The following is a 27,838-nucleotide window of genomic DNA, read 5'->3' on the forward strand; positions in this document are numbered from 1 at the left end:
AGCGGTAGCAAGTAGCAACAGTAGCAAGTAGCAGCAGAGCAAGCGACAGTAGTAACATCAGTAGCAAGTAGCAACAATAGTAACAGTAGCAGTGCAGAGCAAGTAACAGCAGCAGTGGGACAAACTCGTAGGCAATGGGTCGGTGATTCGTTTGGATGATATTCATCATGCAACAATTATAACACGGAGAGATATGTGGCTAGCTCCCGTTCGTCAATGTGATGTAGGCATGCATTCTGTGTGTAGTCATACGTGCTTAGGGAAAAGAACTTGCATGACATCTATTGTCCATCCCTCCCGTGGCAGCGGGGTCCAAAAGGATACTACGGGATATTAAGGTTCTCCTTTTAATAAAGAACCGGAACAACGCATTAGCACCTGGTGAACACATGAACTCCTCAAACTATGGTCCTCACCGGGAGTGGTTCCGGTTATTGTCACTCCGGGGTTGCCGGGTCATAACACATAGTAGGTAACTACAACTTGCAAGATCAGATCTAAAACACACATATATTGGTGACAACATAATAATTTCAGATCTGAAATTATGGCACTCGGGCCCTAGTGACAAGCATTAAGCATGGCAAATTAGTAGCAACATCAATCTCACAACATAGTGGATACTAGGGATCAATCCCCGTCAAAACTAACTCGATTACATGATAGATCTCATCCTACTCATCACTGCCCAGCGAGCCTACGAATAGATTACTCACGAACGATGAAGAGAGCTTCATGTAATTGGAGAGGGAAGAAGGTTGTTGATGACGATGGCGACGATTTCCCCTCTTCGGAGCCCAAAACGGACTCTAGTTCTGTCCTCCAGATGAAGAACAAGATGTGGCGGCGCATCCGTATCGCAAACGCGACGAAATCCCTACGTGACGGACTGTCCGGTTGCGTCCACGGACCCTCATATCTTTCCTATTTTTGTTCTCGTTATAAGGATTCACACACAGTCCAAACGTATAGGAATGATATAAGGGATCGACTAGATCACTTTTTTCCTTCTCTCTTTTGTTCGGTAAGTGATCGGGTGCGTTCACGGATGTATGAGAGATCGTTTGAGGCGTCCGGTTGTAGATGCCCTTATTAGGCTATCGGAAACTACCCAACCACGAGCGAGCATGAGATCATTCGTCGGCCAGTCACTCCATTGCTTGAAAAAGGAGTCATGACTAAGATTTGGAAATGGTCACATTTTGCAATTTCTCGCACCTACTTGATTGGGTTATTTGTGACCAAAAGGCGGCACAATGGATGATCTTCATTTAATATACTTTTGCAGGGGTAACGAAAAAGATTCATGGAGTCGGTAACGACAAACATGGTTGTACTTGCTTTTTTTGAAACGGAGGCAAAAGCTTTGCCTCATCGATTAATTAAGAAGAAGAGAATTGCCGAGTTAATTCACGAAAAACAAGCGAAAACCGATACAAACTAACCAAAGACAAATGATTCAACAACACTACCACCACGCAAAGTGATCCCCGACACAAGACATGAGGTACCCCAAACCACAATGATAACTCAGTCCAAGAGAGCGGGCCGAGAGACCGAAGATCAAGCAGCCACATACGTCTTCCCTATGTCACCACTCTTCTTTCCTTTTCCCACCTTCTCGCATTTGCCCCTTATTTTTGTCCCCCTAAGGAGGCAAGCAATTGACCTTCCCAAACCAGGTCTAGCAACCAACACGCTCGCAAATAAGTCACACAACTCCTTCGCGAAGGGATCATCTGGAACAAGAGTAGGCGCCATCACGTCTGGCTCAATGGTCACATCATTCACAGGCATCACCTGCCCTAAGGTCACATGCAAGGGAGGGGCGGCAACATCTAAAACACCGTGCTCCACGACACCGAGAGGCAAGCTGGCAGAAGCCCGACAAGGCTCCTCAGGGGGTGGTGATGGCACCAAGGCCACCTCCGAAGCTTGTAAAGAGCCCAACATAAGTTGCTCCATCGACTGAGACAAAACAGGTTCCCCACATGACACTTGCAGCTCAAGCACGATCTTTAGCACCAGAGACACAACCTCGATGGAGGCCTCACCCTCGAAGTCCGGCAACACAGGGGGCGTCAAACTAGACCCAACACGAGGCGAAAAGCGACCAAAGAGCTCATCACCCGCCTCATCCACAAAGCCAACAACAGGTTCAACCATAGAAGCTGACGCAAGAGGGAGCTCTGACAAGTGACCCAGCCGGCCAGCAACAACCTCCATGAGCTCAAAAAGTTCCCCGAGCAGAGTCGTCCACCCTTGCAAAGCAGTCATCATGTCGCGAAGGGCTGGACCACCTCCTCCAAACGAGACACAGTAAAAGCCCGCATCTCAGAGCACAACACTTCCATGTGAGAAGGAAGGAGAGGCTCGAGTAATTCCAAATCAGCAGCAACACACTTGCTAGGATCCGCTGCAACCGGAGGGGCAACAACTGAGGCCCAAGAACGTCGTTGCAGATGCGGAGATCCAGAAGTCGACTGGCTGCAGTGGCGAGGAGCTTGGCAGGCCGACAGGTCTGTGGGACAACGCGGGGAAGACGAGGGGGGAGCGGGGACGAAGGTGAGCGTCATCCCCAAAAGGCTGGCGCGAGGGACAACCACGCTCACGATGGCCCGGGAGGCCGCATGTCAGGCATCTGACAGGACCGCGTCAACCAGCGACAAAATGCTCCAATGCCAAGCAACAGTAACAGAGGCCGAAGGCTCTTCGCTTGAAGGCGAGGGAGCTGGCAGTCTCCATCTGGTGCGGCGAGCGGGTGCTAACCCTTGCCGCGGACGATGCCGGCCCCCTGCCTTCTCCCATCCCTGCTCTGAAGCCGCCTCACGAGCAGCAGCAGCCTGACCGAGCACCACACTAGAATTGACAAACAACAACGTCATTAGGGCGAGCTCGTCGTCATCGTTGTTGTCACCGTTGGCGGCGAGGGCAACCAGCGGCGGTTGAGAAGGACGCACAACAGCGTCAGGGACGAGGCCTACCGAGGTGGCGGCGAGACAGGACCCGGACCGTCGTTGTTGCTCGAAAGGCGTGCATCAAACAACTTCTTGCCCCCATTCTCCTTCAAGAACCTCCAAGCAGGAGGACATCGGAGCACAGCACAGCGGGACGGTGCAGCGCTGGTGCCAGGTGCGGACGGAGGGACAACCGCCGTCCCCATCAACACGGATGCGGGTTGGACGCGAGAGGCCATAGCTCATGGCAGATCTTTTAGGGAGACGAGGGAGGGCGCGGAGAGGGCTTCGGATCTGATGACGGTAGCTGCAGGGAGGTCGGGTGGAAGGAGATCAGGGCTGCGCCGCCGGAGTGCCCACTCGATGCGGTTATCATTCGAGAGGAAAGAAAGGGCAAATAAATATGCCATTTTCTGTCATTCACATCTCACATCTCACATGTGACCGACGACAAGGCGATAATAGGAGAAGAAAATGAAAACTCAACCGAGTATATATTTGAAGTTCTTTTCAGAGATAAATACACTCCTGGTCATTGTATTTAAATCCAAAGTACGATATGGTCACTAGACTTTGGAATACCCTTGTTACGTTCACTGTATACGCAAAGCGGTGATTAATCCGGAACACAATGAGGATAATGTATTGGCAAGAATGTTAGACATACGGTCACTGACTCAGCGTATAGCATCGTATTACACTTGTTGACCAGCCCCGAGCCGATGATGCCACCGTTCGCCTGCGCCCCACTGCTCGTGCGCTGCTCGTCGTAGCTCGCCCCGAAATTCAGGGACAAAGAAAGTAAAATGAAGGGGGTGGTTTGGTTGGTTTTGTGGGTGAGCTACCGACCTTGTTGGAATGTATCAGGCTCTGCACTGCCTTCATCTTCTTGTTGATCCTGCTCCTCCGTTGGTGTGCCCCAATCAAGCAGGCAAACAATGAGCGGCCAAAAAACGAACATGATGAGAAGAGCATAAAAGCAGAGCGAACTCAGGGGAGAAGGGGTCGCAACGAAGAGCCATCACCTTCTCAGAGAGGTTATGCACCTCGGCGGCGCAGGTGCACTTGTTGCCAGACCCGCCTCCGCCGCACGTGCGGTTGGAGGTTTCATGTGGTTCGGGCTCCAACGACCCGCCCGCCTCGCTCTCGTAGAACGCGCCTCCAGCGCCGTCTCCGAGGACGCCGTACTCCGCCTCCTGTTGTTGCTGCTGGCCCAGTGCGGCCTCAGTTGCCACGGCATGGAAGGCCGCCCCTCCGAAGAACACCTCGCGTCGCACCTCCTCCTCCTCCTCCTCCTTCCGCCGCCTCTTCCCGTCCTGTTGCATCAGCACTAACTCCCTCACGCCCTGCCGCCTCTTCCCGTCCTGTTGCATCAGCACCAACTCCCTCACACTGTGCCGCCTCTAAACCCGCTGCTCCTCCATCCCGCCCGACCCCTCCTTCCGCCGCCTCTTCCCATCCTGTTGCATCAGCACTAACTCCCTCACGCCCTGCCGCCTCTTCCCGTCCTGTTGCATCAGCACCAACTCCCTCACACTGTGCCGCTTCTAAACCCGCTGCTCCTCCATCCCGCCCGACCCCTCCTTCCGCCGCCTCTTCCCATCCTATTGCATCAGCACTAACTCCCTCACGCCCTACCGCCTCTTCCCGTCCTGTTGCATCAGCACCAACTCCCTCACGCCCTGCCGCCTCTAAACCCGCTGCTCCTCCATCCCGCCCGACCCGACCACCTTCTACCGCCAGATCACGCCAAGACCCCGCAGCTCCTCGCCACGGAGCGAGGAGAGAGAAGCGTGGGGAGGGGGGGGGGTGAGCTAGAAGTTGCGGCTCCGGAGTGGACGTGACGCGAAGCGGGGCAAGCTGCGACGAACGACGGCATCAGCGGCTCGGGACTGGTCAACAGATCCATTTGACTGATCAACAAGTGTAATACGATGCTATACGATGAATTAGTGACCGTATAATCACCGCTTCACGTATATAATGACCATATTTCAAAGTCTAGTAACCGTATCGTGCTTTGGGTTCAAATACAATGACCACGAGTGTATTTATCTCTTCTTTTCATTTCCGAAGTTTAGAAAATTTGGGAGGGTCCTGACTCCTCATATCTCCCAACACTGATATGCAACCAACAGACCGGTTACCTACCAGGCACCATCAATTCTTTTCCCCGCGAAGAGCCCGCGACAGCGGCGATGGTGGCCTCGTAGGCCTGCTGGCCGTTTACCGGTGCTCATGCTCGGCGGTGGTATCACCATCAACCAGCAACATACGCTAATTCTGCACATCGGCCTCAGCAGTCAGCACCGAGCCACGTCGCATGTATAGCAGTCAATGCCTGGACATGGACATGGACATGGCAGTGTACCTAACCTAACAATTCGCTGGTCCAGGCTTGTACCTACACTTCTCGGGTCAAAGACTCGGGACATAGACTACTACCGGTTCATATCTAGACCCGTTCCTGGACATGTCTGAAACTTCCACAACACAACACAACACTGAATGGATAATTTACTAAAATCCTTACCAACTTCAAAGGCACAGATGTGTTGTGTAGCACAGATGCATCAGCAAAGAAACATCGAATATTCAGAATGCCAGCAAGCAATCGACAGTGGGGTGAACAATTGGAAACCAGTGGAATTCAACCGGAAACTTCCCCCCGGTTCTGTATCAGGCAGTATCGAGCAGAGGCGACATGCACAGTAACATCCGCTGCACACGGCTGATGGAGCCATTTGGAAGGCTTGAGTATAAGCCAATCATCTTGGAGCAAGGCATTTCTCGTTGACCAATATCCTCGCCCTGTCACCCAACCGTGCCATGACTGCTTCGAAAGAAGAAAAACAGCGTGAGCGAAATGGCTCACAGTTCCAGTCAGTCCAAACTTACGAACACTACTTGGAAACTCTCTTGAGGTAAGCAATCGGTTCTGAAAGATTGACATATCAGTATTCTAAATACCCGAAGGAGGCCACAGAGTACATGTAATCATGCAGCAGCAATAAATGTGGCCTCGCGATTTGTTCAAAAAATCATAAGTACGCGAAGAACGGAAAGCAAATCATAGATACAGAAAAAAGAACTTCGTAAAGTTTAGATGACAAACCTCCGATCTCACATGCAAGCCTAAAAAAACTATATCTTCAGTTGTTCACAGCGAAATACTTGTAAATTATAAGAAAACTACTAGGTTAGTTTGTAAGTACATATGAATGAAACATAATTGATTGTATCCATGATTTTTCATGAAGGTTAGCCTGAAGCAGTAGCAACCTGAGTTCATTTAGATGCAAGTATACTACAATTAGTAGCAGACTACAATCTGGCAATTCTAGCATGTAAGCAATATTACATTGCCACCATTTTTCTATGTTGACTAGGGAATGGCATTAGCCCAGTATATAATACGTACAACCTCAGCAAATAATTACTAGATACGCAAAATTGGTCTGCATTGTATATGAGGTACAAGCTAAAAAAACAGAGCACTTCATGCGGCAGTATGCATAATATTTTGTCAGGATTATTTACTCAAACCACAAAAATGCAGTACCGGCTCTGAATGACTGAATCGATTCTATCATTCTCGTTCAGAATTCCATGCATAACAACTTATTTATACATATCAAACAGCTACGAAGAATTAGTGCAAAGGAGACTTCTAAGAAGGCCAATGTTCAATTATGCAGTATTCAAGTAGAAAACATAAACACTAAACAGTTACCAGGTGGGAGAAAGTGAAAATAGTACTCCCTCCTTTCCGGTTTATAGGGCTCATCTCAAAATTTTCAGATTTCCACTATATTAGGCTCATTTTGAGTCTAAGTGAGCTAAAGTGCTTTGAGTCTCACACCATATTTAATTTATAGAGTTTAGAGAAAGGAGATGAGTGGCTATGCATGCATCGTTTTCTACATCCATCATGCAAGTCCAATGAAAGGAAGGATGCTACATTTATTGCCTTGGAAATTGAATATGTGAGAAATATTTCATTGGCTAGTTTAAACTAGTGATTTCAGATTTGAGCCCTATAAACCGGAAAGGAGGGAGTATAACCTCTGTTCCAAATTAGAAAACGTTTTAGACATTTCAACATTGACTACATACGGACTAAAATGAGTGAACAAACACACCAAAACGTGTCTATATACATCCGATACAGAAAAAAGTTAGAACATCTTATAATTTGGAACAGAGGGAGTACATCTGAAAGATACAACAACAAAAACAACATCTGAAAGATAAGAAAACAAAAATATGATTAAGCCTGAATAAATGAAATCATGAAGTATACTACTTCACAATGCCATGTGCGGTGTAAATTAATCTAATATCCATTTAAAAATTATAAAAAATAAATAAATACCTGCACATTAATCAGGAATTTGATGATTTCGCCAGCCTAGCATACATACTAAGATAGTTTATGCACGCAATGGGTGAAACCTGAAACCACTGCAGTCCTAAATAGATTCATATTCGGAAAGATTAGGAATATAAAACAAATCAAAATATAATTTCTCAGACAGCTGAACTGATTGTTCTCTGTTGAAGAAGATTGGTAGCCGCTGCAACAACTCTCTAGAATTAACTGCAATGCTGCTGAAATATATCATATTCATTATTACATTAAAAAAATGGTAACTAACTGAAGCATTATCTCTCCGTATTATGCATATGCAATTTTCTGGCTAAAACTTTGAGACTATTAATTAAATCTGTTCATCATGGAAGCAAAACATGTCTGATGGGTCCAGAAATGGTGAACTATATGGTAAAGAAACGCTGAGCTATCAAATCTTCTTTTATCGATTTATAAGATAGTATTCTCCTTGAGTCAAAACAACTACCTATTCTTAATTAGCTGCATCCATGAATGTGAAGATGTTATATACCTCCATATCAATATACTCCTGAAGTTCATATGAAGCACCAAGTCTTAAATCTTTAATAAAATACCAAGCACTTGGCTGCAAGGTTCAGATCCTGAAACATCCAACGTAACGTACAGGATGCTGTTGACATCACCGCCTGCAACCAGTTTAATGCACCATCATATACATCGCGAGTGAGAGATACCATGCTATACTATTGATAGAGAAAATTGCAAGGAAAGAAACCTAAATTCATAATTTGAACAGACAACAGAAACCTCTTAACAACAGCTTCTCATGTATGTTTTCAAATAATTTGATAGAAAAACAGAGAACTGCCAGAAATATTGAAGGGCTATGCCCAAATAAATTCTTCAGATGAATGTAAACGATTGAATCCACACTTCAAAATAGTAAGTCTATGCAGTTAAGAATATAACCTACCTTTTCATGGAGAACTGGTAATGATGGAAACATATTTTATAAAACTAGTTCACATATTTGCTTCTCCGGTTAAAATATTCAGGATACATGTTTGCTACCACTGTTCACACTTTACACGCTCCATACTATTGATAATAACCATTGATTTCTTAATACTCCCTCTGTAAACAAATGTGTTAAGACAAGTCAAGTCACAACAATATAATATGGTCAAAACTTGCAAGCAAACCCATCACTTCTAGGAAGAAGATACACACAGTCAAAAACAAATAGGTCAAGGAAAACAGAAGATGAAGGACAAGTGATACTCATAAAGGTCTGGCAAAAGCATCACCATAGAGCAAATATATTTCTCATATAGGCTTAAGGGCATGCATATAGGGAGACGATGAGGTTGGGAATTCTCAAAAACAAGCATAATGATCAATAGCTATTACTTTATTGTGTCAAAATCTTGATATAAATGAATGAGTTAGTACCACAATATTACAGCGTACAACAAATGGAGTTCAGAAAAACCCAAGCAAGTGTGTGCTCCTTTGGTATTATCAAGAAATCATTGAAAAAAAATCCTCAGAACCTCCAAATCTCATCCCAACATTTGTCAATCACTCTCCAAACCCTCTTCTGCCGGCAAACACCTCTCACCACCATCTCCAAAATGGCAGCCTCTGGCACAATATACTTAGCCAACATCACCATCACGACCTCTGCAGCTGCCTTATTCCTTTTTCTATTGCATAACCTCAACACTAGGCCCTCTAAGAACTCCCTCCCTTTACCCTGCCCAACCTCAATTTCCCGCAAGAATGTGTTGCAAGTCACTGTGTCCGGATCACAACCATGGTCAAGCATCTGGTTGAGCAAGTCCATTGCCCGAGGAAGGTCCTTAGCCCGGAGCAACCCATCAAGCAATACATTATAACAGATAACATCTGGATCAGCATCACCCCTTGCCAACATGTCATTGAACAGTCGTAGACCACCATCTACCATCCCAGAAGCACACAAGCCCTTGATCATGGAAGTATAAGCAATTGTATCTGGTGCACAGCCATGACCAAGCATGTGCTTCCAGACCATCATAGCATCCTTTGATCTCCCTACATTGCACAATCCACTGATCAATATGCTATAAGTAACAGCATTTGGTGTGCACCCAGCACTTAACATTTCCTCCCAGATAGAAAGAGCCTGTGATGAATCTCCAATTTGGAAATATCCCCGAACCATCGAGCTATAAGTCATGATATTTGGTACACATTTTGCCTCAACCATCTCTTCAAATAACAGTTCAGCCTTAGTCATCTTCCCACACCGGGCAAAGCCATCAATCATCGCCGAATACAAAACAATGTTCGGCCTTACACCACCTGCTACCATTGTGTCCCACACTGTTGATGCCCTATCGACCTCTCCTGACTTGCAAAACCCAGTGATCACGGGCGAGAACACAAACTCATTAGGTGCAAAACCCTTCTTCGCCATTTCCTCAGTCACCTTCCATGCATCCTGCAGTTTTCCACACCTCACTAGTCCATCTACAATTGCCCCATACGTCAGCACACTTGGCGTCACCTCCTCCCTCTCCATTCTCCTCATGACCCCCATCGCCGCGCTGGCCCTACCGCAGACCAACAACCCATGCAGCAGCACATTGTATGTCGCTGCCGACGGTTTGCAGCCCTTCAGCTGCATAAAAGAAAACAGCTTGGCCGCCCCTGTAACATCTCTGGCACGCAGCATTGCACTCAGCACAGGATTAAATGCTTCCGCGGCCACCGCCCCATCCACCACCATCTCGTGCACCAGCGCCACAGCATCATCAACCCGCCCTGCATCCGCGAGCGCAGACACAACCGTGGAATATGTGAACTTATCCGGCTGAAGTTTCCACCCTGGAATGCTCTCGTGGAGAACGCGGAGGGCGATTTCAAGATAGAGCCGGTGGTTCCTTGGGACCAGAGAGAAACAAACGCACTTGAGGAGGAGGTTGAAGGAAAGGAGCGTGGGGGCGAGGCGGGGAAAGCGCCGGAGGGAGTGGAAGAAGAAGGCCGGGAGAAGGTGCGGGGGGAGGGGGAATCGGAGGAGGGCGGAGTTGAAGGAATGATGGGTGGTGGCGGCGGAGGTGGGCGGGCGGAGGAAGAGGCGGAGCGCGAGGAGCGGCCGGGGCGAGCGGGAGAGGGCGGCGATGAGATGGGGGAAGATATGCGGGGAGGCGTCAGTGGGCAGGCGGTGGAGGAAGCCGAGGACGGAGGAGACGGAGGGGCTGGGGGAATGAGAGAGCGAGCGCGCGACGGAGAGGAGGGTGGGCGCGCCGGCGGCGGGGAAGAGCTCGTCGGCGAGGGGGGGTTCGTCGTCGGAGGATGAAGAGACGAAGGAGTCAGAGTGGAAGAGGCGGGCGGCGGCGGCGGCGGCGTAGAAGGGTGGGTTAGGGATGAGGCGTCGTAGGGGGAGAGGGGAGGTGGGGGAGGGCATAGGGGGAGGAGAAGCATGGCGGAGGGTGGGCGGCGGGGTTTAGGGGAAGGGGCGGCGAGGAAGAAGCATTGGGCTCGGCATTTCGGCAAACCCTCGCTCGCTCTAGGGTTTACAGGGAGTTTGCTATAGTAAACGATACACTACACCGTTATAGTATTGTCATAATAGTGCATTCTTTTCATAATGCAAACGCAGTTCACCTGCGCTTCCTCAATAAAAATCATCACAATGCATTTTCTCAGAATCTTCTTAATTTATACATAATCAAACATGACAGAGAACATAATAGATAACAAAAAATATGACATATTGACGACTATAAAATGAGCCGAAAACGCATGACCGTCATCATCCCTACTTTATCGGAGCCACGCAAATTTTAATATGACAGATAGCTGAGAAGTCGTCGTGCTAAGGCCCTAGAGGACCAACACACTAGAGTACCAACTATTGTCGATAAAAAGAGTTGTAGATCGAAAGGATGAGACATGTAAAGACCTAAATAAATACTTGGTCCAAACAGATCCACCGAAGACCACCACCAGTTGAATCCCGCAAGATCCAACGAAGAAACACCTTCACACACACCCTCTCACGACGCTAGACGCGCCATCATGATAGGGATCAAACGTGGGGGGCATTATTCCTAACGAGGAGTGTTGTCGCCGACACACAACCCCAACCTAATAAGAACAAGAGCAAGGTCCCTCCCTTCTGTCGAGGAAGGAGGAGGGTTGAGGTATTCAACACCTCCACGGCCAAAGGCCATCAGAGGCAGGGCGGGCCCGTGGCGGCGCCATCAGGGGGATGAAACCTGATTACCTACGATGGAAGAGGAAAATAAACTACTAGATGACCCGCTGGGCCCTTAACGCAAAAATCATATGCAATCAAAAAATCAGATGAACCATTTAAATGAGTTTTTTCTAGATTATCTGCATAATACGTTGCCAATGTTTATGCTCATGTTGTCTTATTTTCCCCCGTCCTTTATTGAGGTAGTTCTTTCAGGAGCATCACATGATCGCATGAGACCAAGTGACGGTGCCCTGGACTAGGGGGTACTCACCACGGCGTCCCCCGACCAGGTGGATTGGGTCGAGGACCCATGACAGTTCACTAATGGGCTTATTCGGGCAGCCCATGACATATAAGAGGAATATTCCACAAGACTTGGTGATCAAAACAAGAATTCCCCTCCACCAACGTATCCGACTAGGACTCTTGTTATCCTAGGCCTCCGGTACATTATATAAGCCAAGGCTAGGCTAGTCAATAGATTATGATGACACCCATACACAACATCACACCCCCTAGGGTTTTAGCCCACAATCTCACGGTCTTAAGGTAGATGAACTCTATAATTGTTACAACATCAATACAACAAGAGCATGACGTAGGGTTTTACATCCATTGTGAGGGCCCGAACATGGGTAAAAGCCTCGTGTTCTTTGTCTCCTGTTACCCTCGATCCGATCTCATCGTTTGATACTTGTAATCTACGTTAGGTTTTCCGTTAAGAGGAATGGGTGATGCGGAAAATATGACAAGTATTTCCCTGAGTAAAGAACCAAGGTTTATCGAACCAATAGGAGTAACAACCACCCCCGTCTCCAGCGACTACACACAAAGAAGCAAACACATGCACCCAATGCGGGCAAGAGGGTTGTCAATCCCCTTGGACTCGTTATTTGCAAGCAAGCAAAGTGTGTAGATGATAGTTGATAATTGCAAAGTAAATAAAGAGCAAATAAAGGCAACGACGTAATTGTAACGTTTGTAAACTTATAAGTGAATAGACCCGGAGGCCGTAGTTTTCCCTAATGGCATCTCTCATGTAGTAGGCATAAAGTGGTAGAAAAGCGCATAGTTATGTGATATTCACGACAATGATCATGTATAAATATGCATCACGTCCAAATGCAAATAGGCCGACTCCTGCCTGCACCTATTACTATTACTCCACCCATCGACCGCTATCCAGCATGTATCTAGAGTATTAAGTAAAACAGAGTAATGCTTGGAGAACTATGACATGATGTAGACAAAGATAACCTAAACAATATGAATTAACCCCATCGTTTTATCCTTAGTAGCAACAATACAAAGACGTGTCCTTGTCCCTTTCTGTCACCGGGATATAGAACTTCGCTAGATTGAACCCACTATAACGCACCCTTCTCACTGAAGAAATATCAATCTAGTTGGCCAAACTATTTAAATAGATCAGAGAGATTTACAAAGCTATAATAATCATGCAAATAAGAATCATAATAGAATTCAGAGAAGACTCAAAGCTTTATCATGAATAATCTAAACATAATCCACAATTCATCGGATCCCAACAAACGCACTACACAAAATAATTACATCGGATAGACCAAAGCAAAGATACGATGATCATTGTATTGAAGATCAAGATCAAGATCAAGATCAAGAGAGAGAGAGAGAGAGAGAGAGAGAGAGAGATCTAGGTACTAACTACGAACCCGTAGGTGTGTGGTAAACTACTCACACATCACCATGGGAGCAACAAGGTTGATGTAAAGGCCCTCTATGGTCGATTTCCCCTCCGTCAGGGCACCAAAACCGGGCTCCACATGAGCACACAACGGAACAGAGACTTGCGGCATCAGAAAAAGTGTTTCTGGTGGCTCACGTAGGGGTTTGTAAGTGTATCTAGTGCTCCTTAGTGATTTTGGTGTATTGAAGACTTACAGGTTAAGAGACTAATGTGTTTGTGAGTGTACATAGGCACTATAAGTCGCTGAGGATTTTGAGTTATTCAAAGAATATCGACCCCTAAAAATGAATGTCTTCACCTGAAGACTTTGGTAATTCCTCAAAGACTTTGAAAGCGAGGAAATTGGTGTGTCCGTGAAGAAATTGATGTGAGGACTTTGAAGCGTGAAGACTTTTGTTTTCGCAGTTTCATTTCCTTTCTTTTGAGTCATAGGACCACCGTACTATTAAAGTGGGTCGAGGTAAGTCTAAGAAAAAGTTTCCAAGTGATGCTCATCTCAAAGCCTACACATACCCAATCCTTCGAGTGAATTTTACAGTATAGTCAATTTCTTCAGTGATAGAGACGATGATCTTCTGGTCCCTGAGGAAATTGCTCTAACTGAGGAGTTAGGTTTTCATCAGTGCGAATTACCTACAAGTGAGGAATATGAGAGACAGGAGGACTTTCATAGCTTGAAAGTTCAGACAGTTGTTGTGCCGCGCGCCAGCTATCCCCAACCTTATCCACATAACGATCATATCATTGGGACAATTATGTCAAATCATGTCAGGATTGCTCCGAGGCTATAAATAGCCGCCCCCATAACCACTACCTGGTTGGCTGCTCCGTGAGAGAAACTGACATTTGTCATTTGAGAGCAACCCATTCCTCGAAGACTTTGAGAGAAAATCATTAGTGACGAAAAACCCCAGACACCCAAACCAAAACCCAAACCCCAAAGTGATTGAGCATCACTGAAGAGATTGTTCCTGTGTGGAACCGACGCTTGTTACCTTTGAGGACTATGCATCCTCCAGACGGTTAGGCGTCATGGTCTAGAGCATCCAACAGTCAATTGTGGATCATCGGGTGACCGAGTTTGCGAGGTTTGGAAGTCTGCTCTAAAGACTTACCACGAGTGTTGGGCGAGGACTACGTGTCCTTAGCTCAAGGAGAATATGGTAAGGATTGTGTGTCCTGGGCTGTGTGTCCTTTGATTTAAATACCAAGCCGCTCCAAACCAGACGTACGACTCTCATAGCAGTTGGAAGTGGGTCATCAAATCATTCTCTTCACCGAGTACCTGGTTCTATTTCTTCAACCCCTTTATTTCCTCATTTATGTGTTGATGAAATTGATCGTTACGGTTTGAAGAATTTGACCAAAGACTTTCACAATTTCCTCACCCCAAATTCTTCACTTCACTTGTTCTTCACTTGCGAATCCTGAACATGCTACTTGTGCGAATCAGATGTTCATCAAGTGTTCTAGACATGGGTGTGCACAGCTGAAGGATTTTTTGAGGAATAACATATTTCACAGATCTAAAGAAAATGAATGGATCAACAGAGGCAGTAAAATATGATTTTAATTACCCTGCTTGATGAACTCGATGAATTGTTGAAGTAAAAACTGAAGCTCATCGGTTCAGATCTTCAGTGCCCTAACTTGGCGACTAAAGACAGCTACGGCGGAGGCGGAGCAAGATGATCCGCAGTCGGAGTGAGTCCGACGACGGCGAGGTCGAGGTAGTGAAGCTGTTCGTCATCGGCGATGAAGATTGCTAGAGGCGGCTCTAGGGTTGAGCTCGAGCGGAGAAGTCGAGAGGGAGAGAAGAGTTTTTAACTGAACGGGTGAGGGGCTATTTATAGCTTAGGTAAAAACGGTCTGAAGCAAAATATTCTGACGAAACTACCCGTGCCCTTTCGTCTCAGCATGACACGTGCTACCCACGTATGAAGCGGTGGAGATAGTGGAGATTGTGGTTATCCTATCATGAATAATGGGTGGAGTTAGAGTGGTAACGGTAATTTTTTTTGAGGATTTTGTTGCAAAGTCATCAGCTGACAAGGACTCAGTGAGGACTTTGAACAAGTGTCAAATAGAACACATATGAAGAATTGAGAATAGACTGGGTTGAGCTTAGCATAGAGGGGAGACGGGTCCGATCACATTCACTTAGAAGAAATACCAACTTGAAGACTTAGCAATAAGTGAATGTTGTTAAGGACATTGAAAGCTCATAATATAACATATAGTCAATGAGGATCATCACATTTTTTTTGAAGAATTTGAATTTTTTTGAAGACTTTGAAAATTTTGAGGAATTTGTGAGAAGTCTCAGATTTGAAGAATTTCAAAGTTCGGTGGTGGCGTGACCCACCGTATACGAATGATGATTTCAGGCGCCGCGTACAATTGTCATAGGGCCCTGAGAATCAAATTCTTCATTAATTTCTTCACGCTTAGAGTGTTATTCTTCATTCAATGAAGAAAAACACTACTTCATGTGTTGCGCATCTAAGTCATCAATTTTGCATAAGTGTTAGGATGTGTGCATTTTTAAAGAACCTTCGAAGATTCTAGGATATTTAGCTCACACCGCAACTTGCAAAACCTTTTCTCATCCAAGGGCTTTGTGAAGATATTTGCTAGCTGGCCATCAGTCTTCACATGGTCAATGATGATATTGCCCTTGAGTACATGATCACGAAGAAAATGATGACGAATCTGGATGTGCTTGGTCTTCGAGTGTTGTACTGGGTTGTAGGCGATCTTGATTGCACTCTCATTGTTGCAGTAGAGGGGCACATTCTTCATGTTAATGCCGTAATCTCTGAGGGTTTGCTTCATCCATAGCAGTTTAGCACAACAAGATCGAGCAACAATGTATTCAGCTTCAATAGTGGAGAGTGATACGTACTTCTGCTTCTTTGAGGACGATCAGACTAAGGATTGTCCGAGGAAATGACATGTGCGTGACATTGACTTGCAATCCACACGGTCACCAGCACAATCAGAATCAGAATATCCAACGAGGTGAAGATTTGACCCTTGGGGTATCATAATCCAAGCATTGGTGTGCGAGCTAGATATTGAAGAATATGTTTCACAGCCTTATGGTGTGATTCCTTCGGTTTTGCTTGGAAACGTGCACACATGCAAACACTAAGCATAATGTCTGGCCTAGATGCATATCGGTACAATAAAGAGCCAATCATGGAGATATATACGTGGTGATCGAAATCTATACCATTTTTGTCAGTGTAGAGGTGGTCGTTGTGTAACGACTAAAATGCGGTACTTTCCTTATTTGGGGGCGAGGCCTCAAAATGGGAAAGGGTCCCATCTAAGCGTATCGCAAGTAGGATAAAATGGTCATTACATAAATAGAGAGATGAGTATAAGATTTGGCTTACACTCACCACATGCTAGATTACAGTCCACACAAGCATTCATTATTCATACATAAGACAGGGTCCGTCTGTGGACAAGATAAATGACAAAATCATGATATCTCGCCTTGCTAGTCCCACGATCACGACCAAGTGCCTCTAGTCCTCGGGATACGTCACATACAGTCTGCCACTGTTTTCGTCGAACTCCCACCTCAGCTGGGTATCCTCAGGGACGTCTGCATCTGGAGTACCTGTACCTGTGGGTGGTTGTAGTAAACTGTGAGCCACGAGGACTCAACAATCTCATGACCTTGGTATCGAGTCTAACTAAGTTAATGGGTGAGGTAGGGTTAAGTGTTTGAGTTTGCAGCACCCTAAGCATATATGGTGGTTAACTTACAGAGAACAGAAACATGTTATGGTGGTCTACGTAAGACGGTTGAGATCTAAGAATGATCACTAAGTGATCATGAACACCTACTTACGTCATGCGTAACCCCACCATATCCTCGATCAGAGAAGGAGCTGTGAAAGAGACAGTCACGGTTACACACACAATTGGCAGGTTTTATTTAAGTTACTTTAAGTTGTCTAGAACCGGATGTTAACAAAATCTCCATGTTTGCCACATAACCGCGGGCACGGCTTTCCGAAAGATTTAACCCTGCAGGGGTGCTCCAACTAATACATCACAAATTACCACATGTTGCATAGTAATCATCGACCACGAATCTCACGATCTCGTCGGATTCCTTAGAGGAAAACCTCAAATCTCAGAAGATCCAAAGTCTCACCGGAATCCCAATGCGCAAGATATATCGCTAAGGCAAGACAAGTACAACAAGACCCCCCGACGTGTCGATGATCCCGATAGGAGCCGCGTATCTCGTTCTCAGGACACGACGGATGAGTCACACTACGAGTTAAACCAAACCTCAAGTTGCCCCGCGGTGGCCTGATACGTCTCCAACGTATCTACTTTTCCAAACTCTTTTGCCCTTGTTTTGGACTATAATTTGCATGATTTGAATGGAACTAACCTGGACTGACGTTGTTTTCAGCAGAATTGCCTTGGTGTTATTTTTGTGCAGAAATCAAAGTTCTCCAAACGTCCTGAAAATTTACGGGGAGCAGTTTTGGAAAATATCAAAAATATCTGCGCCAAGTTCCACCTCAAGGGGTGGGCCAGTGGGCCACAAGCCCCTGCTCCGCCACCACCCCCTGGTGGCGGTGGGCAGGCTTGTGGTGCCCACAGGCACCTGCCGCCCCCAACTCCAGCTCTGTAAGTTGCCTTTCGTCCCAGAAAAAATAAAAAGAGAAGTTTTCGTTGCGTTTTTGATATGGAGGCGCCACCACCACCTGTTCTTCATCTGGAGGGCAGATCTGGAGTCCGTCTTGGGCTCCGGAGAGGGGAAATCGTCGCCATCATCATCATCAACCTTCTTCCCTCTCCAATTCCATGAAGCTCTTCGTCGTTCGTGAGTAATTTATTCGTAGGCTCGCTGAGCAGTGATGAGTATTGATGGGGATTGATCTATCATGTAATCGAGTTAGTTTTGATGGGGATTGATCCCTAGTATCAACTATGTTCTGAGATTTGATGTTGCTACTACTTTGCCATGCTTAATGCTTGTCACTAGGGCCCGAGTGCCATGATTTCAGATCTGAAATTATTATGTTGTCACCAATATATGTGTGTTTTAGATCCGATCTTGCAAGTTGTAGTTACCTACTATGTGTTATGATCTGACAACCCCGGAGTGACAATAATCGGAACCACTCCCGGTGATGACCATAGTTTGAGGAGTTCATGTGTTCACCAAGTGCTAATGCGTTGGTCCGGTTCTTTATTAAAAGGAGAACCTTAATATCCCGTACTTTCCTTTTGGACCCCGCTGCCACGGGAGGGATGGACAATAGATGTCATGCAAGTTCTTTTCCCTAAGCACGTATGACGACACACAGAATGCATGCCTACATCACATTGACGAACGGGCGTTAGCCACTTATCTCTCCGTGTTATAGCTGTTGCATGATGAATATCATCCAAACAAATCACCGACCCATTGCCTACGAGTTTGTCCTACTGTTGCTACTGCTGTTACTTGTCTTGCTCTGCTGCTGCTACTACTGTCGCTACTGCTGTTACTTGTCTTGCTCTGCTGCTACTATTGTTGCTACTGCTGTTACTTGTCTTGCTCTGCCGCTACTACTGTTGCTACTACTGTCGCTTGCTACTCTTTCTACTTGCTACTGCTGTCACTACTGCTGTTCCTTGCCACTGCTATTGCTCGTTACACTGCTATTACCTGCTACACTGTTGATTCGCCAGACTGTTGACGGGAATTGACAACTTCCGTCAACGCGGCAACGGAAGCGCCATTGATACAATCGTTAGGAATAGTCTGTTGTCAACAGATCGTTTCTGACACCGTTGTTATCATATCACTTTGTTGTTACTACTGTGCTTGCAGATACTAATCTTTTAGGTGTGGTTGAATCCGACAAATTCAGCTGCTAATACTTGAGATTATTCTCTCACCTCCTTTAGGCGATCTACAAATTTGGGTCGAATACTCTACCCTCGAAAACTGCTGCGAACCCACGCGCTGGTGGGCCGTCAACAACATTCTTCTAGTTTCATTACCGGGGAGTGCTATCAGCATTCTTCTGGTGCCGTTGCAGGAGAAGGTTCGCTGTCATAAGCATTCATCTAGCTAACGCTAGAGATTGCACAGATCAGCACTTTTCTGGCGCCGTTGCCGGGGAGGTATTTCTATATTCTCTGAGTTACTTGGGATTTATATCTGCTGATCACTATGAAGAATTTGAAGGATCCGAAGACCGAAGTCTTGCCCTCAACTACGAGGGGAGGTAAGGAATTGCCATCTAGCTCTGCACTTGATTCACCTTTAGTTATGAGTAAGTTTGCAACATCACCTCCTGCTAGAAATCTTAATATGTCGCATGTGCTTGATGATGCTTGTGATACTACTGCTAGAGATGCTATGCTTGATACTTTGCCTGATACTGCTAGAGATGCTATGCTTGATACTATGCCTGATACTGCTAGAGATGCTATGCTTGATACTATGCCTGATACTGCTAGAGATGTTATGCTTGATACTATGCCTGATGCTATGCTTGATGATACTATGCTTGATACTGCTAGAGATGCTATGCTTGATATTGCTTTGCCTGATGATGCTATGCTTGATACTGCTAGAGGTACTCTTTTGTCTGATGTTCCACTAGGAGTGTTCCTTGATGCTCATATTGCTAGAGTTACTGCCAATGCTCGTGATGCTTCTGATACTGCCAATACTATTGAGATAGAACCTGCTTTTGCTCCTATTGGATCTAGCTCTCCTAGATATGAATTGCCTGATATAGCTGAGGGTTACGTTATGGAGGGAGAGATAGCTGAGGATTTTCTTGCGTGTAAGGATGCCTACGACGCTGAGAAATTACTTCTCAAGTGGAAGGAAAAATCTCGTGAAGCTAGAATGAAAAATGAACCGAAGTTTGCCACTTCGCCTATCTTTGTCACCGATAAGGATTATGAATTCTCTATCGACCCTGAGATAATCTCTCTAGTCGAATCTGATCCTTTTCACGGTTATGAGTCTGAGACGGTCATTGCCCATCTTGCCAAACTATCCGAAATAGCCAACCTTTTCACTAATGAGGAGAAGATCCGCCACTACTATATCCTTAAGTTGTTTCCTTTCTCTCTAAAGGATGATGCTAAAGCCTGGTTCACCTCTCTTGCTCCTGGATGTGTGCGTAGTCCCCATGAGATGGTCTATTACTTCTGTGAGAAATATTTCCCTACCCATAAGAAGCACAGCTGCCTTGCAGGAAATATACAACTTTGCTCAACTCCAAGAAGAGAGTCTTCCACAAGCTTGGGGGAGGCTCGTCCAGCTACAGAATGCTTTGCCTGATCACCCTCTTAAGAAGAACGAGATACTTGATATCCTCTATAACGGACTTACCGATGCCTCTAGAGACTACCTAGATAGTTGTGCCGGTTGTGTTTTTAGGGAACGAACTATAGAACAAGCTGAGACCCTACTGAATAACCTCTTGATCAACGATAATGCTTGGACTATTCCCGAACCACCTCCTAAGCCAACTCCTAAGAAAAGAGGTATTCTATTCCTCAGTCCCGAAGATATGCAAGAAGCCAAGAAATCTATGAAAGAGAAAGGCATTAGATCTGAAGATGTCAAGAATCTACCACCTATCGAAGAGATCCACGGTCTCGATAACCTGATACAGGTAGTGGAAGTGAATTCTCTGCGTAGGTTTGATGAGAGTGATATTCCTTTTGATAAACCTGCTAGCCTATGCTTTGATGAATTTGACAACTTTGTTGCCAAACAACAGAGTTTCAATGATTATGTTAGCAGACATTTGGAACAAAGTACTCGTATGCTTAGCCATTTAAGTGCTTGTGTAGACAGAAATGTCAATGCTCTGAAGCTTCTGAGTAAACATGCCTCTATGATTACTACTCAAGTAGAACAAGTACTTAAAGCTCAGAATGACCTGCTCAATGAACTAAATGACAACTCTGTTAGAGTCATTACTAGAGGAGGCAAAATGACTCAGGAACCTTTGTATCTTGAAGGTCATCCTAAGAGAATTGATCAAGATTCTCAAGGAGTCAATGCTGATACACCTAGTCATCCTAAAGAGAAGAAGAAGGATGATAGAAACCTGCACGCCAGTTCACCAAATACTGTCACACCTGAAGAACCTAATGCTATTTCTGCCTTTGATGCGGAAACAAAATCAGGTGATGAACATGAACCTGGTGACAATATGGACAGTGATGTTCATAATAATGCTCAACCTAGCCATGATGAGGATGTGGAGATTGAACCTACGGTTAATCCTGATAATCCACAACCTAAGAAATACGACAAGATTGATTTCACTGCTAGGAAGCATGGTAAAGAAAGAGAGCCATGGGTTCAAGGACCTATGCCCTTTCCTCCTAAGCCATCCAAGAAAAAGGATGATGAGGATTTTGAGCGCTTCGTTGAGATGATAAGACCCGTCTTTCTGCAGATGCGGTTAACTGATATGCTCAAGATGTCTCTGTATGCCAAGTACATGAAAGATATCGTGACTAATAAACGGAAGATACCAGATCTTGAGATCTCCACCATGCTTGCCAATTATACTTTCAAAGGTGGAACTCCTAAGAAACATGCTGATCCCGGAGTGCCCACTATACCTTGCTCCATTAAAGGAAACTACGTAAGAACTGTCTTATGTGACCTTGGAGCCGGTGTTAGTGTTATGACGCTCTCTCTTTATCGTAGACTTGAGTTGGATAAGTTGACACCCACTGAAATTTCTCTGCAAATGGCCGACAAATCAACTGCTTTCCCTATCGGCATTTGCGAGGATGTGCCTGTTGTGGTTGCTAATACCACTATCTTAACAGGCTTTGTTATCTTGGATATCCCCGAGGACGATGCCATGGCTATCATCCTCGGAAGACCCTTTTTAAACACTCCAGGGGCTGTTATAGATTGCAACAAAGGCAATGTCACTTTCCATGTCTACGATAATGAGCACACAGTGCACTTTCAGAAGAAATGATATCCAGTACATTGCATCAATGTTATCGAAAAGACTTCATCGATTCTCATTGGGAGCTTTGAATGCCCTATTCCTCGTGTCAAGATGAAGTATGATTTGCTTGTTGGGGAGATTCATATACCCATTGAGGTGACTTAGTGGCTATACGAAAATTCTCCATTCTCTCTTGCGATTCGAGAAGGTTTTGTCATAAGGACTTGATCAACCCCATTGACGAATTTCTTCCGATGACCATGAAACGGATGAATCGGAGAGTCACATACCTCTGTTTTGAGTCTTCATTTTCTGTTGCTTAGAAGAAAAATGATGGAATTAGTTTAGCTTTTTCTGTTTTATGTTTTAGCGTCCCAGAGAAAAATACCTCGAAAATAAAAGTTCTCCGATGGTCCTGAAAATTTAGTATGATTTTTTCTGGAATTTTTGCAAAATTCTGGGCCTGAGAGCTGGTCAGGGGGCCTGACCAGTGGGCCACAAGCCCCCCCACCGCCACCTACACCCTGGTGGCGGGGTGCAAGCTTTTGGGGCCCACATGCATCCCCTCCACTCATTCCAACTCTCAGCCTCTTCTTCCACCTCCAGAAAAAATTGTTTCGCAGCTCAAACCCGTGTTCTTGTGCATTTGGTTGTGGTTTTCGATCTCTTTGCTCAAAGCACCATTCTGCGAACTGTTTTGGGGAAATTACTCCTTGGTAAGTGACTCCTCCATTGGTCCAATTAGTTTTTGCTCTAGTGCTTTATCCTCCGCGTATTCTTGCTACCTTGGTGCCCTGTTCTTGAGCTAGAAAAGTTGATTTTAGCTGGTCCCAAGTAGTTTTAGCGCGTGATACAGTCTCTAGGCACTAATAGGAGTAGTTGCTACAAGGTATGGTTGGTCCTCATTCACTTTTCTCTTGAACTTCAAAATTCAAAAGGAAATTATGTCCAGGAGGAAGTTTCATGGTGGTTCCTCTAGTAAGAAGGGTCCTCGTCTCTCCTTTCGGGAGCCCGAACCTTTTCAACTAAGGGATGCACCGGTGCAACCATGTGAATGGCCTTCCGATGAGTTTATGATCGAAGCAGGCTTCAAGGATGAGTTTGATGCACTTGTCCGCAATGCCGGGTTAGAAGAATTCCTCTCAGATAAATGTGAACAATATGCTATGCTCATTGCCTCTTTTGTGCGTAGATTTAAATTTTTAGTTGGCCGTGAATCATCCTTACTGTTTGATCTGTATGATAAATCCTATACCGTGGGTCTGGAGGATTTCAATAGGATCTGCAAGATACCCGATTGGGGTAGTGTTAATGATCCTCCTAAGTCTTCGGTCAGAGACTTTGTCTCCAGTATAACTATTGGAGAAACCAGAGATATCACGCAAGCCACCATAGGAAGCATCCATTTCCCTGCCTTGCACTACCTTGCCCTCTTCATAGGTAGGTGCGTTAACGGCAAGGGTGCACATTGTCACCTATGCGCTTCCGACCTGAGTATCCTTAAGAGCGCAGTAACAGGTGACATGAGCTTCAATATGGGAGCTATTATAGCAAGGAGGCTGAATAAAAATGCCAGTGAGGGGGATTTCTTTGGTGGAGTTTATGCTACACGCTTAGCAAATTTTCTTGGAGTATCCATCCGTCCAGAAGACCCACCTCTCCGTACAGCCTACCTTGATCGTGTCGCTCTAACACGCTACCAGTTCCTTGAGAGAGATCATGGATCCCTCCTATACCGCTTGATATTTAACCGGCTGCGTGTTTTCCATATTACCCTTCCTGCTCCTGCTTTCTTTGATTTTCAGGTTAAACGAAGATACTACATAACCATAGGAGAGGCAGAGGAGTATGAGAGGGAGGCGACTGCTGCTCGACTTCGTGAGGAAGCTATTCAGGCAGTGGCTGCAGCACTCCCGTATAACACCCATTATGACTTTGGGTTTCGCCAGGATCATCCACGGGAGTAGACCAAGCTAGGCCAAAAGCCTAAGCTTGGGGGAGTACGTGTTCTGACTGACTTTACATTCATGCTTATGCTTTCACTCTGTTAGCCGGTGTTTACACTTTGCCACTGTATTATCCATGCTAGTTTCTTTTTGTTTTCTTGTATTCTTGTTTTGTGTCCTTTTGAGAAAACCAAAAAAGATTTTTCTTTCTTCTTTTGCTTGTTGGGAGCTTTCCGTGTAAATAGCTTTCTTTTTCTTTGTGTCAAGGTAGAATATATTGGTTTCAGTGTTTAGTGGTACTTACATGCTTACCTGTTTAGCTTTCAAAGAGCCATATTATTTTGTCTTCTCCTTTGTGTTTGCCTGCAGATCCAGCTTAGTCCAATACGCTTATTATTGTTCACATCGTTCGATCGTGCAAATGAAAGGCAACAATAATGATATATGATGAAGTGACTGAGACTGAAAAGCTGGTATGAACTCTATCTATTTTGTTTTTGTAAATATGACTAGCTTGTCGACCCAGATTTAGCTTTGTTGTGGGAGAACCTTGTTTGCAATGACAACTTAGAGATCATAGTTTCTGATGCCATGCTTATTTAGCTGAGAGCTTATAATGGTTTGTCTTGATTGGCAACATAGATTTTGAGATGACTATGATGTAGTATGATAGGATGGTATTCTCCTTTGAATGTTTCAAGTGGCTTGACTTGGCGCATGTTCATGCATATAGTTGAAACAAAATCAACATAGCCTCTATGATGTTCGTGTTCATGGTGATTTATATCCTGTTCATGCTTGCATTCAATGTTAGTTAAACTCATTGCATCTTGATGATTGTTGTTGCTCTCTAGTTGGTCGCTTCCCAGTCTTTTGCTAGGCTTCACTTGTACTAAGCGGGAATACTGCTTGTGCATCCACTTCCATGAAACCAAAAGTTTTTCCATGAGAGTCCACCATACCTACCTATTTGCGGTATCTACCTGCCGTTCCAAGTAAATTTGCATGTGCCATTCTATAAACCTTCTAGAAATAATCTGTTTTGCATGCCCGAACCGCTCATGTGGTGACAGAGGGCTATTGGTATCTTCCATGCTAGGAGTGTTATCCTCGACATGTCTTTATTCACAGTCATTCACGAGAAAGGGGTCGGTATTTGGGATGCCCAGTTCCACGCTTAAATCGAAAACATAACTGTAAAACAAGACTCCCCCCGGATTGATGTTAGCATGGACGGTACCCGAGGATTCGGCTAGCCGTGGAGTGTGATTGATTGGTGGTGGGGGAGTTAAAACTTTACTTTTCTGTTTGGGAACCGCCTATAGCATGAGTAGCATGGAAGATATTGAGAACTCTTGGTCATTGCGTTGACAATGAAAGCATGCCACCCAAAATTATTATCTTTGTTTTCAAAGCTTGAGCTCTGGCACCTCTGCAAATCAATGCTTCCCTCTGCGAAGGGTCTGTCTATTTATTTTCCTGTTGAGTCATCCTACTCTTATATAAGCACCAATTAGAGAGCACCTCTGTCATTTTTATGCTTCGCTTTTGATTGATATTGAGTATGACTATGACTGGATCTTCGTTGCTATGAATTACAATATTTAGTCAGCCCTTGATCTTTGAAAGTGTTGTGCATTTATGTTTTGCGGTCTCAGAAAGAGCTAGCGAGGTACCACCTATTCATATTGCTTCATGCTTGTTTTGATTGAAGTGTTGGTATTTGAAACTCATTATTATTTGCTCGTTAGCTGATTATGCCATTGATATTAGTTTACCGTGAGACCTTTGTGTCATTTACTTATGTGGTTAACTTGTGATCTTGCTGAAATTCTGGTTATGAGTTAGACATAGTTGCAACAACAAGATCAAACAGAGTTTGTCAAAGTTTTTCTTTCTCTCTCAGTTTGTCAACTGAGTTGCTTGGCCCCATAGTCTGCTCATTTTGGACCAACACTCATGAGGAGCACTGGCCCAGGTTGTTGAATAATTCCTCGGGGTAGCTATTCCCTAAGCATTTTATTAAGTTGTTAGCAAACTAGCACCAAAGTTGGGTCCTGCTAGATGGTAACCCACAAGTATAGGGGATCGCAATAGTTTTTGAGGGTAGAGTATTCAACCCAAATTTATTGATTCGACTCAAGGGGAAGTGAAAGAATATTCCCAAGTATTAGTTGTTGAGTTGTCAATTCAACCACACCTGAAAGATTTAGTGTCTGCAGAAAAGTATCAGTAGCAAGGTAGTATGACAGCAGCAGTAGCAACAGTAACTAGTAGCAGCAGTGACAGCAGTAGCAGCAAAGTAACGTAGCAAGGACCAGTAGTAAAAGACTCGTAGGCATTGGATCGGTGATGGATGATTGTGCCGGATGTGATTCATCATGTAACAGCTATAACACGGAGAGATATGTAACTAGCTCCCGTTCGTCAATCTAATGTAGGCATGTATTTCGTATGTAGTCATACGTGCTTAGGGAAAAGAACTTGCATGACATCTATTGTCCATCCCTCCCGTGGTAGCGGGGTCCTCATACTATGGTCATCTCCGGACCAACGCATTAACACTTGGTGAATACATGAACTCCTCATACTATGGTCATCTCCGGGAGTGGTTCCGGCTATTGTCACTCTGGGGTTGCCGGGTCATAAGACATAGTAGGTGACTACAACTTACAAGATAGGATCTAAAACACACATATATTGGCGACAACATAATAGGTTTAGATCTGAAATCATGACACTCGGGCCTTAGTGACAAGCATTAAGCATGGCAAAGTAGTAGCAACATCAATCTAAGAACATAGTGGATACCAGGGATGTAACATCCCAATTTTCCTAATTGGGAATATTTTACATTGTAGCTAAGCATCTATGCATATTGATTTAAATAAAGTTTGCATTTGAATTCTTTCGACTTTTGCTTTTGCATTTCTATTTTTTTTCTTCACACGAGAAGTGCCGGGAAATAATCTCTTGCACACAAGAGAGAGCGGAGGAAAATGACCCTCCAAAGTGTGAGGCATTTTTGAAATATTTTGAGCCAAGAAAGCCAAAGTTTTATCGTGGAAATAATTGCAAAAAGAAAATATAGCATAAGGGATTTTTTCTGAAAAAACATTTTTTTAAAGTTTTTATTTTTGCCTTGGAAAAATGTTAATCGAGTAGAGGATATTTTTCTGATCATTTTGGTATATAATATCCTATATTAATTATTTATTTGTTTCCTTTTATTTCGTTTTAGTTTCTGTTAAAAAAAAGACACGGGAGATATTCTGGGGTGAGATCCCCATCGCGAGGAAGCCAATCCCTGGCAAACCGCAGCGCCACCCCTTCCTTCTTTTTTTCTTTTCCCCTTTTCTTTTTTTTTTTCTTTTTTTTCTTCTTTCTCTTTCCTTCCCTCTTCTTCTTCCTTCCATCTTTCTGTCTCCCGTGACCTTCCTTTCTCCAGCGAGATTTCTCCTTCCATGGCTGGCCCGATTCCTTTCCCCCTCGGCCACCCCCTCCCCCTATAAAAACAAGACCCCCGAGCCGCCCTCGCCCCGTTCCCACCCCGTCGCCCCTGCCCAGTGAAAGGATCGATATGGTTGGCTAGAGGGGGGGGTGAATAGACAACGACCACTTTTTAATTAATCTT

The 27,838-nt window shown here is 45.0% G+C and overlaps 2 protein-coding genes and 1 long non-coding RNA gene across 3 annotated transcripts; all 3 read right to left on the reverse strand.

The window, feature by feature from the left end:
- Positions 1 to 1,238: 1,238 nt before the first annotated feature.
- On the reverse strand, positions 1,239 to 3,851 carry LOC123409781. The gene is made up of 2 exons (XM_045102650.1): positions 2,985 to 3,851; positions 1,239 to 2,859 (listed from the first exon to the last, which is right to left on the reverse strand). Exon 2 carries the CDS (start codon positions 2,278 to 2,280, stop codon positions 1,564 to 1,566), a length of 717 nt encoding a protein of 238 aa, XP_044958585.1. The 5' UTR covers positions 2,281 to 2,859; positions 2,985 to 3,851; the 3' UTR covers positions 1,239 to 1,563.
- Positions 3,852 to 5,462: 1,611 nt separating this feature from the next.
- LOC123411414 lies at positions 5,463 to 7,853 on the reverse strand. Its single transcript, XR_006613261.1, has 2 exons — positions 7,333 to 7,853; positions 5,463 to 5,790 (listed from the first exon to the last, which is right to left on the reverse strand). It is a non-coding gene; the product is annotated as an uncharacterized LOC123411414 (long non-coding RNA).
- An 851-nt stretch (positions 7,854 to 8,704) lies between these two features.
- On the reverse strand, positions 8,705 to 10,880 carry LOC123411413 (pentatricopeptide repeat-containing protein At4g20090). Its single transcript, XM_045104353.1, has one exon. The coding sequence runs from the start codon at positions 10,760 to 10,762 to the stop codon at positions 8,858 to 8,860; it is 1,905 nt and encodes a 634-aa protein (XP_044960288.1). The 5' UTR covers positions 10,763 to 10,880; the 3' UTR covers positions 8,705 to 8,857.
- Between the last annotated feature and the right edge of the window lie 16,958 nt (positions 10,881 to 27,838).

This window comes from Hordeum vulgare, chromosome 7H (genome assembly GCF_904849725.1).
Source record: "Hordeum vulgare subsp. vulgare chromosome 7H, MorexV3_pseudomolecules_assembly, whole genome shotgun sequence".
Taxonomy (NCBI): Eukaryota; Viridiplantae; Streptophyta; class Magnoliopsida; order Poales; family Poaceae; genus Hordeum; species Hordeum vulgare.

What these genes read in the sequence shown, in the direction of transcription:
- LOC123409781 (XM_045102650.1), bottom strand. Translation starts at nt 2,280, where the DNA reads ATGATGACTGCTTTGCAAGGGTGGACGACTCTGCTCGGGGAACTTTTT.
- LOC123411413 (XM_045104353.1), bottom strand. Translation starts at nt 10,762, where the DNA reads ATGCCCTCCCCCACCTCCCCTCTCCCCCTACGACGCCTCATCCCTAAC.